General features: G+C 50.5%; 1 protein-coding gene across 2 annotated transcripts in view; it reads left to right on the plus strand.

The window, feature by feature from the left end:
- LOC144829052 (NFX1-type zinc finger-containing protein 1-like) overlaps nucleotides 1–17,499 on the plus strand; it is a 1,360,324-nt gene that overhangs the window by 1,155,397 nt on the left and 187,428 nt on the right. For both annotated transcript variants that reach the window (XM_078687796.1, XM_078687797.1), the window contains exon 17: nucleotides 3,015–3,110. In XM_078687796.1, coding sequence (XP_078543922.1) covers nucleotides 3,015–3,110 — 96 coding nt within the window. The remainder of the gene's footprint in view (nucleotides 1–3,014; nucleotides 3,111–17,499) is intronic.

A 17,499-nucleotide genomic window follows, 5' to 3' on the forward strand; every position in this document is an offset into this window, starting at 1 on the left:
TGGGAGATAAGGCGGGAAAGTTAATTGCCTGGCTAGACAAGAATGAGAGGGCGAGTCGTGTGGTCCCTTTGATTGAGAGAGTGGATGGAGTGAGAGTGACTGACCCTAATGAGATTGTGGAGTGTTTTGCGGAATACTTCCAAATTGTATATTCCCCTGTATCCGATAGGCCAGAGCAGGACTCGCATCTGCTGTTACGAGACATTACACTGCCCGGCTTGTCGGATTTAGACAGGGAATCGATGTACGCGACGCTTTCCGTCGAGGAGGTGGCGATTGCTATCCGCTCCGTGCGATCTGGAAAGGCCATGGGCCCTAACGGACTCCCCATTGAGCTCTACAAGCTGCGCCCTGATAGAATAGCACCGTATCTTCGGTCTATGTTTTTGGAGTCGTTAGATGTGGGCTCCCTCCCTTCTGATCAACGACTTGCATCTATTGTCGTGATTCATAAGGAGGGGAAACCACGAGATCGTTGTGTATCGTACAGACCTATTTCGCTCTTAAACGCTGAGCCCAAGATCCTCGCGAAAGTTCTCGCAAACCGCTTGATAACTGTAATTGGCGACCTGATCCATCCAGATCAATCCGGTTTCATTCCACACCGTAACACGGAATTGAATCTGCACCGCTTACATGGCGTCCTTGCGAGGGCTACGTCGCTACATGAGCCGGCCATATTGGCCTCCTTGGATGCCACAATGGCGTACGATACGCTAGAGTGGCCGTACCTCTGGGCAGCCCTTGCGAAGTTTGGTTTTGGCCCTGTTTTTATCGGCTGGGTGAGATTGCTGTACGAGAAACCGTTGGCCCAGGTGGTCGTGAATGGTCGAGTTTCTGGGCCGTTTACCCTCGGAAGGGGTACACGCCAGGGGTGTCCGTTGTCTCCGCTTCTTTTTGTCCTCGCCTTGGAACCCTTGGCAGCCTGGCTGAGGTGGGAGCCATCGATGAAAGGTATTCGGTGGACCCCAGATTTTGAAGACCGAGTGTCACTTTACGCGGATGATATCCTGTTGTACCTCACGTTGCCTCAGAAGTCGCTGATAGTGTTATTTGATGTTTTAAATTCTTTCGGGAAGAATTCCGGCCTTGTAATAAACTGGTCTAAGTCTTGTGTATATGTCCTTTCGCGTGAATCTCCTCCCTTGCCGCGTGGTTGTCCCATACAGGTGGTGCAGACAGGATTTAAATACTTGTTTTTTTTTATTGCCCTAGATCCTGTGGTCTGCTATGAACGTAACTTGCTCCCCCCGCTTCAACGCCTAAGGACTGATTTTGTGGCATGGCGCAAACTTCCATTATCCCCCATCGGACGAGCAGCATATTTTAAGATGATGTCACTGCCCCGGTTCCTATATGCGTTACAAAATACATTTGACGTTATCCCAGCGAGCTACTTTCAAGAGGGGGAAAGTCTACAGAGACAACTGATATGGGGCGGGCGATCTCGCATTGCCCTTGCCAAGCTGACACTCCCCTGGTACGATGGTGGAATCGCACTCCCAGATATCAGGCGCTATTATTGGGCCTCCCAGCTGGGGGCGATTAATCATGGTACGTATGGTCCTGCGTCGAACCCCGTGTTCGAAATGGACAAGTGGCTGTTGCCTGGCGGGGATTCCAACAGGGCGCTCTATACAAAATCTGCCGGGAAGATGCTCACGGGTCCAACTAAGATAGCGGTGCAAGCATGGTATCGTGCAAATGCTGCAATGGGATGGGAGGATAGATTGACTCGAGCGACTCCACTTTACGCATCCGAGAAGCTTGGCTCCCTGTGGAAGACGAAAGGCTTTGATAGGTGGGACGTGATTGGTATATGCAGAGTGAATGATGTCTGGGTCAAGGACAGGGTCAAGACTTTTGAGGAGTTGAAAGTGGAATATGAGTTGAGTGATAGGGAGTTTTTCCGTTACGCGCAGATTCGCCACGCGCTGACCTCGGTTTTTCCGTCGGGTACCACTATCCCGGAGGCATCCCCACTTGAAGATCGGGTACTTGACGGGTACGTCCCCGACAGTACAATTTCGCTGATCTACAAAAAGTTGATAAAAAATCGGGTTGACCTCATAGACCGTCTCAGAGAGGCCTGGACCGGCGATGGTCTGGAGTTGGACGATGAAGATTGGCAGTCGGCGGTATCTTCACCGAAGGAGGTTGCAATTCCGGCTCGTCTCCGGTTTGTGCAGCTTAAAATCCTCCACCGGATCTATGTGACTGGTCCTCACCTTTTTAGTATGGGATATTCCTCGGACGGGATGTGTAGGCGTGGATGCGGCCTACTGGGCACTTTTCTCCATATACTCTGGGAGTGCCCGGCGGTTGTGCGTTATTGGAACCGAGTGCATGCGGTTATGGAAGAGGTCACGGGTGTTGCGTTGTTGCCTGAAGCTAGGAGATGCTTGTTGAATGTTTGGGAGCCGACTGACTATGATGTGGCTCAGACTCAGTGGGTGACCCTTGGGAATATGATTGCCAAGAGAGATATTGCGCAATTGTGGGGATCTCAGAGGCCACCCACTGTTCTGGCATGGAAGGAAAATATGGACTGGTGTATGTTTAGAGAGAAGACAACATACGTGGCACGTGGCAGGCCCCGCAAATGGGGGAAAGTCTGGGGCCAGTGAAACTCCTATCGAGGTGAAACATGTACACCTCCCTTCACACACGTCGTGACCACTCCACCTTCCCCCTGACCCGACATTCCTACTACTGTTTCAGCTAAAATGCCTCCTTAAGCAATTCCCCTTGCTTTCCCCCATCCGGTATTGTTGATTGTATCAAAGTTGTATGCTTTCCTTCCTCACAGGACGCTTCGCCATTTGTAATGATTGTATTGCCTTGTTTCTTTACTGTTTATGTTTTAAAATTTTAATAAAAAGAAATATAAAAAAATAAAAAAAATCTACTGGCATAAAAGCTGCAAAACCGAAACATGTATTACAAATATGAACACTTTCAGCGCTTTCCTATGTGCACATTAGAACGTTTATCTGCTTTTGTTTTTGTTTTAGCACCGCATGAGGCCTGAAATTGCGCAGTTGTTGACGCCACACATTTATGATGACCTGAAAAACCATCAATCCGTCTATCAGTATGACAGAGTTAAGGTAACTACCAACGATTTATCATTCTCTGACAGTGTGTCCACTATCTTTGGATCTCTGTCTTTTCAACCTTGTTGTGTACTGTATTATTATCATGACTTGATATGAGGTGTATCTGAATGATCCTGCACAGTGCTAAGCTCTCGCCATCTATTTCCCCTGATTCCTGCACAACAGTCTTCACCCAGCCCCATATTCCATTGGATTACTTTGCCTTTCTTCCTGTCTTGTGTCGTACCTATGTTTATTTTCTGTCTTGAGACCGTTAAACAGTGTTCCTGCCACATTATTAACGTAATTGTTAATTTCCCTCAGCTCAGTTCAACTCCACTGGCTTTATTTGCTTATCTTGTTTAAGCTCTGTGAGACCGTCCCTCCAGGAACTAGGGAATTCAGGAGCAGCAAGGTAATCCTTTTCACAAATATTGCCTGGTAGCCGAGGAGCTTTAGGTGCCAACATATTAATGTGGTCTTACTGACTAGTAGAGTAACCTCTCAAGCTTTAACTTCCGGGTAGGAGTTGTGAGAAGTTGGCCTGATGTGCAGTGCTCACTATTCTAGTGATCACTATATATCAGTCCAAACAACCCTTATTGATGATTGGTTGTAAGTCAACCTTATAGACCAGCTATCCTAGTAGCATGGATACGAGCAGTCTAAGGCTAAGACTCTAGAGGGCGTGTTAAGCCAGCTGTTTTACCATCACATTACCCCTTGAACACCAAGTGAAAGGACACCACACAAGTTGTTATGAAAATAAACAGTATATTTATTTATAACAAGACTACCCTGGCTCTTTATGAGACAGGGAGCTAAGCACACAACAAAACTCTTATAAAAATACTTCAAGTTGCACAATTTACACAAATGCCCGAGGGGCACGAAAAACCATATACTACAAAAGTGGAATGCGAATTACTAGCAGGTAAGTAACGATTCTCAGAGGCTTTAGAAACGCTAGGCCTACAATACTGAACACTCAGGTTAGGAGCAGGAGGCCTAGGGAAGCCACGTGCAGAGTGGGAACTCTCACGCGTAAGGCGGGAAAAAGTCTATGGAAGCTAGAATTCACAAAGTTACTGTTCTCGGGCGAACCCGACTAGCTGGGACGAAAACGGGAGTGGATCCGAACACTTGGAGTGTTGGACTATGCTGGAGCACCGGAGTGCTGGATTTACCTAGCCCAGGGGCTGCGGCTGCATAGGGTTCAAGTTGCGTCGGAAACTCACGTTGACGGACCAGGAGCCTGAAGAAGAAGTTGCTGGCAGGCGGCCAGTGAAGAAAAGTTCGAAGAGATCCAAGCCTGGATCAGGGAAGAAGAAAACCTGAAAGCAGAGGGGACCAAGTTCTGAATCACTAGCCAGTGATTAAGTGGGCACCAGGATGGCACCGGGCGAAGTCACCGCAGTCAGGTGAGTGGGCGCTGCTGGGCTCTGCAGTCTCTCGGACCAGGAGGCGTTGTCGGCGACCAGGATGGAGGTGCGAGCTGTCCCACGAAGGTTCTTGCTGTCGACGTCGCTGGACCCAGGATTGGGGCAACAAGTCTTGGCAAATGCAAGGCCCACGCGGTGGACCTAAAATGGCGTCTTGAGTGGACCAGGAGGGTCCAGGGTGCTTCTCTGATGGAGGGAAGCAAGGGCCAGTCTGGAGCAACCAGACCAGCAGTGGTTGTTGTCGTGGAGCGTCGTGAAGGGGCCACTAGCCAACGGGCAAGCGACCTGGACAACGCGGTGAGCAGCCAAGAGCAGAAGGGCCCCACGCAGATCTCGTGGATGCAAGGGGGCTGAACTTCGGTACTGGAGCTGCTCAGGGTCGGGGCTTCTCTTACCCCAAAGCACTCGGTCGAGGGTCACTCGGTGGTCGTGCTGGACAAGCGTCGTGCAGTTCAGAAGATGGCCGGTCCCTCGAGGTCTCGTCGCACCCACGGATCACAGCTGGGCTGATGATGTAGGTTGAGGTCAGAGGTGCCAGGGAAGCCGGTTCTCGTCGTGCTGAAGCAGTCTTGATCCGATGGAGAGACTGGCAACAAACCGCGAAGCTTGGTTGGTGCCTGCTGCTGCAGGGTGACTACTCCTTAGTCACAAGGGAGAAAATCTTGAGTAGAGTCTTGAGTTCTTCGGGTAGAAGGTCGGTTCAGGATTCAAAGATTGATCTAATTTGGAAGGGGGCCTGCTCCTACCTTTATCCTGAAAAAGGGGGCTGGCACGCGACTAAGTCCTGCCCTATGGGTGGGACCAGGAGGGGGGTGGTTACACCCCTCTCCTTTGGCGGGCTTTCCCCAGCTCAGGGTCTGGTGTGCCCCTGGAACTGGTTCAAGCCGGCCTATGCACAGTGAGCACCGGGGTGCCACTTGCAGTCACCTTCCTCTAAAGCCCTGCCTACCTAGAATACACAAAACCCTGTCTGGGACGGTGCTGGCACCGCCCCTGGCAGGAAACCCTTTGTCCTTGCCTCCTGCCCTGGGAGGACTCCCAGCAGCAGGAGGGCAGACTTGTGTCTCGGTGGCAGCATCCATTTTGTGGATGCTAAGGCTCTGTCTGACTTTAACCGGGGTTATAGGTTACATACATGTCGTGTCCCTCTAGAAGGGTGGAATGCTAACCCCGTCGCCAGAATTGGCGAGGGGTTAGTATTCCAATTCGTATGACACCTTACTCGACATGTTTTGACAAAGCGATACCAGAGTTGGCATATAACCGCGAGGATTATAATGCACTTAAGAGTATATGGTATGCGATATCATGGAAACGGCTAAGGGATAGATCCCGAAAGCCGCAGACAGGCTCAGCTCATGCCAGAGCACCATCTCACACGATTCCAAGCACTCTGCCTTCAGGATTGTCAAGGCCTGCCATAGGAGTGACTGATAGGAGATCTGTGTGTCCATTTAGGGTTAGATATAGGAATACTATATCTAAAGCAAGGGGTGATTACACCACCTTGCCCCAGCTGTCAAGCAGCCAGTTGTGTCTGTTTGGTTAGTCAGCCCAGGGGTGGCATAATACATGCTGCAGCCCCTGGGAGACTTCTGGGTGCACCTCAGCCCTGGGTACAGGGACTCAGAGAGGGCCCAGTGCCAATTCAGTACCTGAGTACAATTTGGATAGAGAGAACAGCTAGGCTGTGGGTCTGATTAGCAGGCCCACAGCCAGGGAAAGTCGTAAACCAGTGAAGCAAAAAGCAAAAATCTGGGTGATCATAGGATTGCAGACCCTACTCTCCTACATGACCCCCCCCCCAAACTTTGGGACAATAAACTAACCTTGACCAGGTGAGTCTTCTTGCTCTAAGTGGAAATACCTGGAGAGCCCATCAGCATTGCTGTGATCAGTACCAGGTCTATGCTCCACTGTAAAATCCATCCCCTGTAGGGAAATGGACCACCTAAGCAGTTTGGGGTTTTCACCCTTCATCTGATTTAGCCACAAGAGGGGCTTATGGTCGGTCTGAATGGTGAAGTGAGTGCCAAACAAGTAGGCCCTCAGCTTCTTCAGGGCCCAAACCACAGCAAAGGCCTCCCTCTCAATAGCTGACCAATTTTTCTCTCTGGGGGTCAGCCTCCTGCTAATGAAAGCAATAGGCTGGTCATTACCATCAAAATTCAGCTGAGACAGAACAGCTCCCACACCCAACTCAGAAGCATCTGTTTGGACAATGAATGGCTTGGAGTAATCTGGACTCTTAAGGATAGGTGCTGTGCACATGGCCTGCTTTAGGTCATTGAATGCTTTCTGACAGCTTGCTGTCCACTGAACTTTTTTTGGCATCTTCTTGCTTGTCAGGTCATTAAGGGGGGTCACTATGGACCCATAATTTCTGACAAACTTTCTGTAATAACCAGTCAGGCTCAAGAAAGCTCGAACCTGAGTCTGGGTGATTGGAGGAGCCCAGTCCTTGATGGCCTGTATTTTACTCTCCAATGGCTGAACCTGGCCTCCACCTACAAGGTGGCCCAGGTATACAACCTGTGTCTGCCCTATCTGGCACTTAGTGGCCTTGATAGTGAGGCCTGCCTTTTGCAGGGCCTCTAACACTTTCCTCAGGTGGACCAGGTGATCCTCCCAGGTGGAGCTAAAGACAGCAATATCGTCAAGATAAGCTGCACAGAAGTCATCCAGCCCAGTGAGGACTTGATTCACCAACCTTTGGAAGGTGGCAGGGGCATTTTTCAAACCAAAGGGCATTACCACAAATTGATAATGCCCACCAGGGGTAGAAAATGCTGTCTTGGGTTTGGCCTCCTCAGCTAACCTGATTTGCCAATACCCAGCTGTCAAATCAAATGTACTTAAGTAGTTGGCAGAAGCCAATCTATCTATAAGTTCATCTGCTCTTGGTATTGGGTGGGCATCAGTCTTAGTGACTGCATTGAGGCCTCTGTAGTCTACGCAAAACCTCATCTCTTTCTTACCACCCTGGGTGTGAGGCTTTGGCACTAGAACTACTGGACTAGCCCAAGGGCTATCTGAGGGCTCAATGACTCCCAGCTCCAACATTTTCTGCACTTCTGTTTTGATGCAGTCTCTAACATGATCAGGCCGTCTGTAGATTTTACTCTTGACAGGCAGACTGTCTCCAGTGTCAACATCATGGGTACACCAATCAGTTTGGCTGGGTGTCAGAGTAAACATATGTCTGAAGGATTGCAGAACTTGTCTACAATCCTGTTGCTGATGTTCAGAGAGGCTGCCACAAAAGACAACACCATCTACTGATCCATCATCAGGATTCTGAGTGAGCAGGTCTGGGAGAGGGTCACTCTCTTCCTCCTGTCCCTCATCTGTGGCCATGAGCAAACTCATGTCCTTCCTGTCGACATATGCCTTGAGCCTGTTCACATGGAGCACTCTGAGAGGGCTCCTGGGAGTTCCAAGGTCCACCAAGTAGGTGACCTCTCCCTTTTGCTCAATGATGGTGTGGGGCCCAGACCATTTGTCTTTGAGTGCTGCTGGGGCCACTGCCTCCAGCACCCACACCTTCTGCCCTGGCTTGTACACAGTCAGAACAGCCTTTTGGTCATGCCAAGCTTTTTGGAGTTCTTGGCTGGCCTCAAGGTTTTTAGATGCCTTTTCCATGTATTCAGCCATCCTGGAGCGGAGACCAAGTACATAGTCCACTATGTTGGTTGCAGGCTTTTTGAGAGGTCTCTCCCATCCTTCCTTCACCAAACACAGGGGTCCTCTTACAGGATGCCCACACAGAAGCTCAAAGGGGCTGTAGCCAACCCCCTTCTGTGGGACCTCTCTGTAAGCAAACAAGAGACAGGGGATCAGGACATCCCATCTTCTCCCGAGAGTTTCAGGTAGTCCATGAATCATCCCTTTGAGGGTCCTGTTGAATCTCTCAACAAGCCCATTGCATTGTGGGTGGTAGGGTGTGGTGAACTTGTAGTTCACACCACACTCCTTCCACATTGCAGTCAGATATCCTGACATGAAGTTTGCACCTCTGTCAGAAACGACCTCCTTCGGAAAGCCCACTCTGGAGAATACTCCAACTAGGGCCCTTGCCACCACAGGAGCTGTGGTGGTCCTCAGGGGAATAGCTTCAGGATACCTGGTGGCATGGTCCACCACCACCAGTATAAACTTGTGCCCTGATGCTGTCTGGGGTTCCATTGGACCAACAATGTCAATCCCCACTCTTTCAAAGGGGACCCCCACCACAGGTAGTGGTATGAGGGGGGCCTTTGTGGTGCCACCTGACTTACCACTGGCTTGGCAAGTGACACAGGAGCGACAAAACTCCTTGGTATTCTCATTCATGTGGGGCCAGTGAAAGTGTGAGACAAGCCTGTCCCAAGTCTTTGTCTGGCCTAAGTGACCTGCAAGGGGAATCTCATGGGCCAAGGTGAGAAGGAAACCTCTCAGAGACAAGGGGATGACCAGCCTCCTGGTTGCACCAGGCTTGGGGTCTCTTGACTCAGAGTACAGGAGTCCATCTTCCCAGTATACCCTGTGGGCACCTGTGGCATTCCCTGCAGCCTCAGCAGCAGCCTGCTGTCTGAGGGGTTCAAGGGAAGGGCAGTCTAACTGTGCCTTCCCCAGGTCTTCTCTGGAGGGTCCCCCTGAGCCCAGAAACTCAACTTGATCAAGTTCAAGCTCTTTAGGCTCAGTTTCCCTCAGCTCTCTCAGATCAACCTCCTCAGAGACTTGATCCTCAACCTGGGGCAAGGGGGAAGGCAAAGCCTTAACCCTACTGCTCTTCTTCTTGGAAGGTGTCTGGTCCATAGTTCCAGGATCCAGCACCTGTTCAGTGGGGCATCTTCTGGCCTGTGACCTAGTCACAGCAAGCACATGTGCTGGCAAGCCTAACATTTCCATGTGAGTCCTCTGCTCCACTTCTGACCATAGTGATGACTCCAAATCATTGCCCAACAAACAATCAACTGGGAGGTCTGAACTGACTACAACTTTCTTTTGACCCTTCACCCCACCCCAGGAGAAAGCCACAATCGCCATACTATGACTGGTAGTGACGTTGCTGGCATTGGTCACCAGGAAATCTGTACCTGGCATGATCTGTCCAGGGTCCACAAAGTTAGGTGTCACCATGGTGACACTGGCACAAGTGTCCCTATAGGCCTGAGCCATCTTGCCATTAATCAAAGGTGTCTGCCTGTATTTGCCCAAAGTATTGGGACTTGTGTCAGGGGATATATCCATATCCCCTGTACAGACAAGGACAGCCTGAGTGAGTGTGCCAACTAAGTTGTCAGACCCCTCAGTTCCCAAGGTTAACCCAACTAATGCCTTGGGAGGTGCACTACCACTACTGACTGGACTAGGGGGTGCAGTTGCCTTAGGGGCTGTAGTGGTAAGAGTTTGCCCTCCTCTTTTGGTGCACTCACTAAACCAGTGAGATTTACTCTTACAGTACTGGCACCACCTTTTTGACTGGCCTTCTTGAGTCTTCTTCTTCTGGGAAGCCTGACCCCCACCCTCTTTGGTTTGTTGGGGACCTGGTGAAGACTTCTGGTCATTTTGTTCATTCTTAGTATTACCCTTCTGGTCTGCTTTCTTCTGACCACCCTGGTTCTGGTTCTGGTTCTGCTTGATCCTTGTCCTGACCCATTTGTCTGCCTTCTTTCCCAATTCTTGGGGAGAGGTCAGATCTGAATCAACAAGGTGCTGGTGCAACAACTGGTTCTGACAATTGTTTAAAATGTGTTCTCTCATCATCAGATTATACAATCCTGTGTAATCAGTAACCTTGCTACCCAGCAACCAGCCCTCCAAAGCCTTAGTGGCACAATCCACAAAGTCAGACCAGTCCTGAGACTGAGTTTTCTGGGTGTCTCTGAACAGCAACCTGTACTGCTCAGTGGTTAAACCAAACCCATCAACCAGTGTATTTTTCAGGACCTGGTAATTGTTAGCATCCTCCACTCTTGTAGTGAGGAGCTTATCTCTACCTTTGCCATCAAAGGAGAGCCACAGTATAGCTGCCCACTGACTCTGGGGAATGCACTGCACAGTGCAGGCCCTCTCCAGAGCAGCCATCCATTTCTGGATGTCATCCCCTTGTTTAAAGGGGGGCACTATCTTTGTCAGGTGTTTAGTATCTAAACCCTTCTCTCTATCTCTTGGGAGATTGCTGCCACCAGTGGGAACTATCCCACTCATCTGCTGCTCTCTAGCAAAGGCAAGCTTTTCTTTGGCCAGGGCAAGTTCTTCCCTTTCAATCCTCAGAGCAGCCTGTCTCATTCTAGCTTCATGCTCTATTCTCTGGGGGGAAGTCAATCTCCTCTGGGGAGAGTTCCTTCTCCTCTGAGAAGAGGCATTAGAGTGCAGAGACCTATTGGAGTCCCTAGAAAGAGATCTATCTCTCCTAACACCAAGGTTAGGCCCACTTCGGGTCAGTACTGGGGGTCCCCCAGATCCTAGCCCAAGTAAGTCTAAGTTGGCCCTAGTTAGCCTTCTGACTACCTCAAGACCTTTGTCTACCTCATCCCCAGAGAGTTCCTCTTGATCCTCCTCCTCAACTGCATTGGCAGTGTTGGGGAGGTCTGGATCCCCAGAAGTACCCTCTAAGGCTGGCATATTCCCATGTAGCTTAGAAATCTTTCTCGCATCATAAGTCTCTAAGAGACCTATCAGAAAGGGAATGGTGGGGTTAGACCCCTGTTTCAGTTTCCTGGAGGTACACACTTGTCTCATCTCCTGGAAACTGAGAGCTGCATATCTTGAAGTGACCTGTGGAGGGTCAATAACCACAAGGGGGGTCTCAGTAGACTCTCCCTGGGTAGACATGCTTTTCTAGTGAGGTGTAAGTGGTGCACTTACCTACACTATATGTTTGCCTACTGATCCCTTGCTAGAGTTGTAGTTTAGGGTGTGCTAGGCCCTAGGAGCTACAACAGCTGGTTCAGTAGAACTCAGAGTATTCTAAGCTAAGTTATATGTACCTTAGTACTTATGTGATCTTTCAAATGATATTCTTAGGATATGTGTGGTAAAACAACAGCAAGCTCAAATCCCAACCGCTGCTCACCAATGTGAGAAGTTGGCCTGATGTGCAGTGCTCACTATTCTAGTGATCACTATATATCAGTCCAAACAACCCTTATTGATGATTGGTTGTAAGTCAACCTTATAGACCAGCTATCCTAGTAGCATGGATACGAGCAGTCTAAGGCTAAGACTCTAGAGGGCGTGTTAAGCCAGCTGTTTTACCATCACATTACCCCTTGAACACCAAGTGAAAGGACACCACACAAGTTGTTATGAAAATAAACAGTATATTTATTTATAACAAGACTACCCTGGCTCTTTATGCTAAGCACACAACAAAACTCTTATAAAAATACTTCAAGTTGCACAATTTACACAAATGCCCGAGGGGCACGAAAAACCATATACTACAAAAGTGGAATGCGAATTACTAGCAGGTAAGTAACGATTCTCAGAGGCTTTAGAAACGCTAGGCCTACAATACTGAACACTCAGGTTAGGAGCAGGAGGCCTAGGGAAGCCACGTGCAGAGTGGGAACTCTCACGCGTAAGGCGGGAAAAAGTCTATGGAAGCTAGAATTCACAAAGTTACTGTTCTCGGGCGAACCCGACTAGCTGGGACGAAAACAGGAGTGGATCCGAACACTTGGAGTGTTGGACTATGCTGGAGCACCGGAGTGCTGGATTTACCTAGCCCAGGGGCTGCGGCTGCATAGGGTTCAAGTTGCGTCGGAAACTCACGTTGACGGACCAGGAGCCTGGAGAAGAAGTTGCTGGCAGGCGGCCAGTGAAGAAAAGTTCGAAGAGATCCAAGCCTGGATCAGGGAAGAAGAAAACCTGAAAGCAGAGGGGACCAAGTTCTGAATCACTAGCCAGTGATTAAGTGGGCACCAGGATGGCACCGGGCGAAGTCACCGCAGTCAGGTGAGTGGGCGCTGCTGGGCTCTGCAGTCTCTCGGACCAGGAGGCGTTGTCGGCGACCAGGATGGAGGTGCGAGCTGTCCCACGAAGGTTCTTGCTGTCGACGTCGCTGGACCCAGGATTGGGGCAACAAGTCTTGGCAAATGCAAGGCCCACGCGGTGGACCTAAAATGGCGTCTTGAGTGGACCAGGAGGGTCCAGGGTGCTTCTCTGATGGAGGGAAGCAAGGGCCAGTCTGGAGCAACCAGACCAGCAGTGGTTGTTGTCGTGGAGCGTCGTGAAGGGGCCACTAGCCAACGGGCAAGCGACCTGGACAACGCGGTGAGCAGCCAAGAGCAGAAGGGCCCCACGCAGATCTCGTGGATGCAAGGGGGCTGAACTTCGGTGCTGGAGCTGCTCAGGGTCGGGGCTTCTCTTACCCCAAAGCACTCGGTCGAGGGTCACTCGGTGGTCGTGCTGGACAAGCGTCGTGCAGTTCAGAAGATGGCCGGTCCCTCGAGGTCTCGTCGCACCCACGGATCACAGCTGGGCTGATGATGTAGGTTGAGGTCAGAGGTGCCAGGGAAGCCGGTTCTCGTCGTGCTGAAGCAGTCTTGATCCGATGGAGAGACTGGCAACAAACCGCGAAGCTTGGTTGGTGCCTGCTGCTGCAGGGTGACTACTCCTTAGTCACAAGGGAGAAAATCTTGAGTAGAGTCTTGAGTTCTTCGGGTAGAAGGTCGGTTCAGGATTCAAAGATTGATCTAATTTGGAAGGGGGCCTGCTCCTACCTTTATCCTGAAAAAGGGGCCTGGCACGCGACTAAGTCCTGCCCTATGGGTGGGACCAGGAGGGGGGTGGTTACACCCCTCTCCTTTGGCGGGCTTTCCCCAGCTCAGGGTCTGGTGTGCCCCTGGAACTGGTTCAAGCCGGCCTATGCACAGTGAGCACCGGGGTGCCACTTGCAGTCACCTTCCTCTAAAGCCCTGCCTACCTAGAATACACAAAACCCTGTCTGGGACGGTGCTGGCACCGCCCCTGGCAGGAAACCCTTTGTCCTTGCCTCCTGCCCTGGGAGGACTCCCAGCAGCAGGAGGGCAGACTTGTGTCTCGGTGGCAGCATCCATTTTGTGGATGCTAAGGCTCTGTCTGACTTTAACTGGGGTTATAGGTTACATACATGTCGTGTCCCTCTAGAAGGGTGGAATGCTAACCCCGTCGCCAGAATTGGCGAGGGGTTAGTATTCCAATTCGTATGACACCTTACTCGACATGTTTTGATAAAGCGATACCAGAGTTGGCATATAACCGCGAGGATTATAATGCACTTAAGAGTATATGGTATGCGTTATCATGGAAACGGCTAAGGGATAGATCCCGAAAGCCGCAGACAGGCTCAGCTCATGCCAGAGCACCATCTCACACGATTCCAAGCACTCTGCCTTCAGGATTGTCAAGGCCTGCCATAGGAGTGACTGATAGGAGATCTGTGTGTCCATTTAGGGTTAGATATAGGAATACTATATCTAAAGCAAGGGGTGATTACACCACCTTGCCCCAGCTGTCAAGCAGCCAGTTGTGTCTGTTTGGTTAGTCAGCCCAGGGGTGGCATAATACATGCTGCAGCCCCTGAGAGACTTCTGGGTGCACCTCAGCCCTGGGTACAGGGACTCAGAGAGGGCCCAGTGCCAATTCAGTACCTGAGTACAATTTGGATAGAGAGAACAGCTAGGCTGTGGGTCTGATTAGCAGGCCCACAGCCAGGGAAAGTCGTAAACCAGTGAAGCAAAAAGCAAAAATCTGGGTGATCATAGGATTGCAGACCCTACTCTCCTACATGACCCCCCCCCCCCCAAACTTTGGGACAATAAACTAACCTTGACCAGGTGAGTCTTCTTGCTCTAAGTGGAAATACCTGGAGAGCCCATCAGCATTGCTGTGATCAGTACCAGGTCTATGCTCCACTGTAAAATCCATCCCCTGTAGGGAAATGGACCACCTAAGCAGTTTGGGGTTTTCACCCTTCATCTGATTTAGCCACAAGAGGGGCTTATGGTCGGTCTGAATGGTGAAGTGAGTGCCAAACAAGTAGGCCCTCAGCTTCTTCAGGGCCCAAACCACAGCAAAGGCCTCCCTCTCAATAGCTGACCAATTTTTCTCTCTGGGGGTAAGCCTCCTGCTAATGAAAGCAATAGGCTGGTCATTACCATCAAAATTCAGCTGAGACAGAACAGCTCCAACACCCAACTCAGAAGCATCTGTTTGGACAATGAATGGCTTGGAGTAATCTGGACTCTTAAGGATAGGTGCTGTGCACATGGCCTGCTTTAGGTCATTGAATGCTTTCTGACAGCTTGCTGTCCACTGAACTTTTTTTGGCATCTTCTTGCTTGTCAGGTCATTAAGAGGGGTCACTATGGACCCATAATTTCTGACAAACTTTCTGTAATAACCAGTCAGGCCCAAGAAAGCTCGAACCTGAGTCTGGGTGATTGGAGGAGCCCAGTCCTTGATGGCCTGTATTTTACTCTCCAATGGCTGAACCTGGCCTCCACCTACAAGGTGGCCCAGGTATACAACCTGTGTCTGCCCTATCTGGCACTTAGTGGCCTTGATAGTGAGGCCTGCCTTTTGCAGGGCCTCTAACACTTTCCTCAGGTGGACCAGGTGATCCTCCCAGGTGGAGCTAAAGACAGCAATATCGTCAAGATAAGCTGCACAAAAGTCATCCAGCCCAGTGAGGACTTGATTCACCAACCTTTGGAAGGTGGCAGGGGCATTTTTCAAACCAAAGGGCATTACCACAAATTGATAATGCCCACCAGGGGTAGAAAATGCTGTCTTGGGTTTGGCCTCCTCAGCTAACCTGATTTGCCAATACCCAGCTGTCAAATCAAATGTACTTAAGTAGTTGGCAGAAGCCAATCTATCTATAAGTTCATCTGCTCTTGGTATTGGGTGGGCATCAGTCTTAGTGACTGCATTGAGGCCTCTGTAGTCTACGCAAAACCTCATCTCTTTCTTACCACCCTGGGTGTGAGGCTTTGGCACTAGAACTACTGGACTAGCCCAAGGGCTATCTGAGGGCTCAATGACTCCCAGCTCCAACATTTTCTGCACTTCTGTTTTGATGCAGTCTCTAACATGATCAGGCCGTCTGTAGATTTTACTCTTGACAGGCAGACTGTCTCCAGTGTCAACATCATGGGTACACCAATCAGTTTGGCTGGGTGTCAGAGAAAACATATGTCTGAAGGATTGCAGAACTTGTCTACAATCCTGTTGCTGATGTTCAGAGAGGCTGCCACAAAAGACAACACCATCTACTGATCCATCATCAGGATTCTGAGTGAGCAGGTCTGGGAGAGGGTCACTCTCTTCCTCCTGTCCCTCATCTGTGGCCATGAGCAAACTCATGTCCTTCCTGTCGACATATGCCTTGAGCCTGTTCACATGGAGCACTCTGAGAGGGCTCCTGGGAGTTCCAAGGTCCACCAAGTAGGTGACCTCTCCCTTTTGCTCAATGATGGTGTGGGGCCCAGACCATTTGTCTTTGAGTGCTGCTGGGGCCACTGCCTCCAGCACCCACACCTTCTGCCCTGGCTTGTACACAGTCAGAACAGCCTTTTGGTCATGCCAAGCTTTTTGGAGTTCTTGGCTGGCCTCAAGGTTTTTAGATGGCTTTTCCATGTATTCAGCCATCCTGGAGCGGAGACCAAGTACATAGTCCACTATGTTGGTTGCAGGCTTTTTGAGAGGTCTCTCCCATCCTTCCTTCACCAAACACAGGGGTCCTCTTACAGGATGCCCACACAGAAGCTCAAAGGGGCTGTAGCCAACCCCCTTCTGTGGGACCTCTCTGTAAGCAAACAAGAGACAGGGGATCAGGACATCCCATCTTCTCCCGAGAGTTTCAGGTAGTCCATGAATCATCCCTTTGAGGGTCCTGTTGAATCTCTCAACAAGCCCATTGCATTGTGGGTGGTAGGGTGTGGTGAACTTGTAGTTCACACCACACTCCTTCCACATTGCAGTCAGATATCCTGACATGAAGTTTGCACCTCTGTCAGAAACGACCTCCTTCGGAAAGCCCACTCTGGAGAATACTCCAACTAGGGCCCTTGCCACCACAGGAGCTGTGGTGGTCCTCAGGGGAATAGCTTCAGGATACCTGGTGGCATGGTCCACCACCACCAGTATAAACTTGTGCCCTGATGCTGTCTGGGGTTCCATTGGACCAACAATGTCAATCCCCACTCTTTCAAAGGGGACCCCCACCACAGGTAGTGGTATGAGGGGGGCCTTTGTGGTGCCACCTGACTTACCACTGGCTTGGCAAGTGACACAGGAGCGACAAAACTCCTTGGTATTCTCATTCATGTGGGGCCAGTGAAAGTGTGAGACAAGCCTGTCCCAAGTCTTTGTCTGGCCTAAGTGACCTGCAAGGGGAATCTCATGGGCCAAGGTGAGAAGGAAACCTCTCAGAGACAAGGGGATGACCAGCCTCCTGGTTGCACCAGGCTTGGGGTCTCTTGACTCAGAGTACAGGAGTCCATCTTCCCAGTATACCCTGTGGGCACCTGTGGCATTCCCTGCAGCCTCAGCAGCAGCCTGCTGTCTGAGGGGTTCAAGGGAAGGGCAGTCTAACTGTGCCTTCCCCAGGTCTTCTCTGGAGGGTCCCCCTGAGCCCAGAAACTCAACTTGATCAAGTTCAAGCTCTTTAGGCTCAGTTTCCCTCAGCTCTCTCAGATCAGCCTCCTCAGAGACTTGATCCTCAACCTGGGGCAAGGGGGAAGGCAAAGCCTTAACCCTACTGCTCTTCTTCTTGGAAGGTGTCTGGTCCATAGTTCCAGGATCCAGCACCTGTTCAGTGGGGCATCTTCTGGCCTGTGACCTAGTCACAGCAAGCACATGTGCTGGCAAGCCTAACATTTCCATGTGAGTCCTCTGCTCCACTTCTGACCATAGTGATGACTCCAAATCATTGCCCAACAAACAATCAACTGGGAGGTCTGAACTGACTACAACTTTCTTTTGAC

This window comes from Lissotriton helveticus, chromosome 4_1 (assembly GCF_964261635.1).
Source record: "Lissotriton helveticus chromosome 4_1, aLisHel1.1, whole genome shotgun sequence".
NCBI lineage: Eukaryota > Metazoa > Chordata > Amphibia > Caudata > Salamandridae > Lissotriton > Lissotriton helveticus.